The following is a 1,594-nucleotide window of genomic DNA, read 5'->3' as shown; positions in this document are numbered from 1 at the left end:
TGCCCACGCTGCCGCCACCGCACGGCCAGGTCTTCCGGCCTAGCCACCCCTTCGAGCGCTACGACGCAGAGTATATCCAGCAGTTCCTGTTCGAGCAGCCGCCTCAGGGCGAGGGCGGCCAGATGCCTGTGGTTTTGGTGTGGGGCATTTTGCCCCTGGACACTGGCGACCCCCTGGACCCTCGTAGCAACAGCTCACTGGTCAGGGACCCTGGCTTCTTAGCCAGTGGCCCCGAGGCCCAGCGCTGGCTGCTGGCACTGTGCCACCGGGCTCGGAATCAGAGTTTCTTTGGTGCCCAGCCGGAGGGCTGGCCCACGCTGTGCTTTGTGGAGGCCCTCCAGAGTTGGATGGAAAGCCCTAGCTGTGCCCGCCTGGGGCCTAACCTCTGCTGTGGCTACTCAGGCTTCCCCTGGGCCCCCCAGCTTTTCCTGCACTGCCTCAAGATGATGGCTCTGGAGCAAGGTCCCCATGGCACCCGTGACCTGGGACCCCGCTTTGATGCCCATGGCAGCCTGGCTGCCCTCGTCCTGCAGTTCCAGACCAACTTCCAGTACAGTCCAGAGTATGGCCAGGTCCACCACTTCTACACTGAGGTCAGCCGCTGGCAGGCAGCAGAGCTGGCCATGGCACCTCCAGGCCTGCGGCACGGTTGGTTCACCAGCCGTCTGGAGCTGTACAGCCTGCAGCACAGCCTGAGCACTGAGCCTGCCGTGGTGCTGGGCCTGGCTCTGGCACTGGCCTTTGCTACCCTGCTGCTGGGTACCTGGAATGTTCCGCTCAGCCTGTTCTCCGTGGCAGCTGTGGCAGGCACTGTCCTGCTCACTGTGGGACTCCTGGTTCTCCTGGAGTGGCAGCTCAACACTGCTGAGGTCCTCTTCCTCTCGGCCTCCGTGGGCCTCTCGGTAGACTTCACTGTCAACTACTGCATTTCCTACCACCTGTGCCCACACCCGGACCGCCTAAGCCGCGTGGCCTTCTCGCTGCGCCAGACCAGCTGTGCCACGGCAATGGGGGCCGCAGCCCTGTTTGCAGCCGGCGTGCTCATGCTGCCCGCCACCGTGCTGATCTATCGCAAGCTGGGCATCATCCTCATGATGGTTAAGTGCGTCAGCTGTGGCTTCGCCAGCTTCTTCTTCCAGTCTCTGTGCTGTTTCTTCGGGCCAGAGAAGAACTGTGGGCAGATCCTCTGGCCCTGTGCCCACCTGCCTTGGGATGCTGGAACTGGGGAGTCCAGTGGGGAGAAGGCAGGCCGCCCACGACCAGGGCCAGTGGGAGGGGCGCCTGTGTCCTGCTCGGAGCACTATGAGCTACAGCCCCTGGCCCGGCGCCGGAGCCCCAGCTTTGACACCAGCACAGCCACTAGCAAGCTGTCTCACCGCCCCTCAGTTCTCTCAGAGGACCTGCAACTACACGATGGCCCCTGCTGCTCCCGGCCCCCACTAGCCCCTGCCTCCCCAAGGGAGCTGCTCCTGGACCACCAGGCCGTCTTCAGCCAGTGCCCAGCCCTGCAGACCTCCTCCCCCTATAAGCAGGCTGGGCCTAGCCCCAAAACCCGGCACAGGCAGGGCTCCCCAAGGGAGGAGGCTGAGCCCCC

General features: G+C 64.6%; 1 protein-coding gene across 1 annotated transcript in view; it reads left to right on the top strand.

Annotated features, from left to right (window-relative positions):
- DISP2 (dispatched RND transporter family member 2) overlaps positions 1–1,594 on the top strand; it is a gene marked incomplete at its 5' end in the record, with an annotated part of 18,573 nt that overhangs the window by 13,784 nt on the left and 3,195 nt on the right. Inside the window, one exon of the mRNA XM_027775840.1 lies at positions 3–1,561. Coding sequence (XP_027631641.1) covers positions 3–1,561 — 1,559 coding nt within the window. The remainder of the gene's footprint in view (positions 1–2; positions 1,562–1,594) is intronic.

This window comes from Tupaia chinensis, unplaced genomic scaffold (genome assembly GCF_000334495.1).
Source record: "Tupaia chinensis unplaced genomic scaffold, TupChi_1.0 Scaffold000605_1, whole genome shotgun sequence".
Taxonomy (NCBI): domain Eukaryota; kingdom Metazoa; phylum Chordata; class Mammalia; order Scandentia; family Tupaiidae; genus Tupaia; species Tupaia belangeri.
This window is presented reverse-complemented; position numbering and strand designations above follow the sequence as displayed.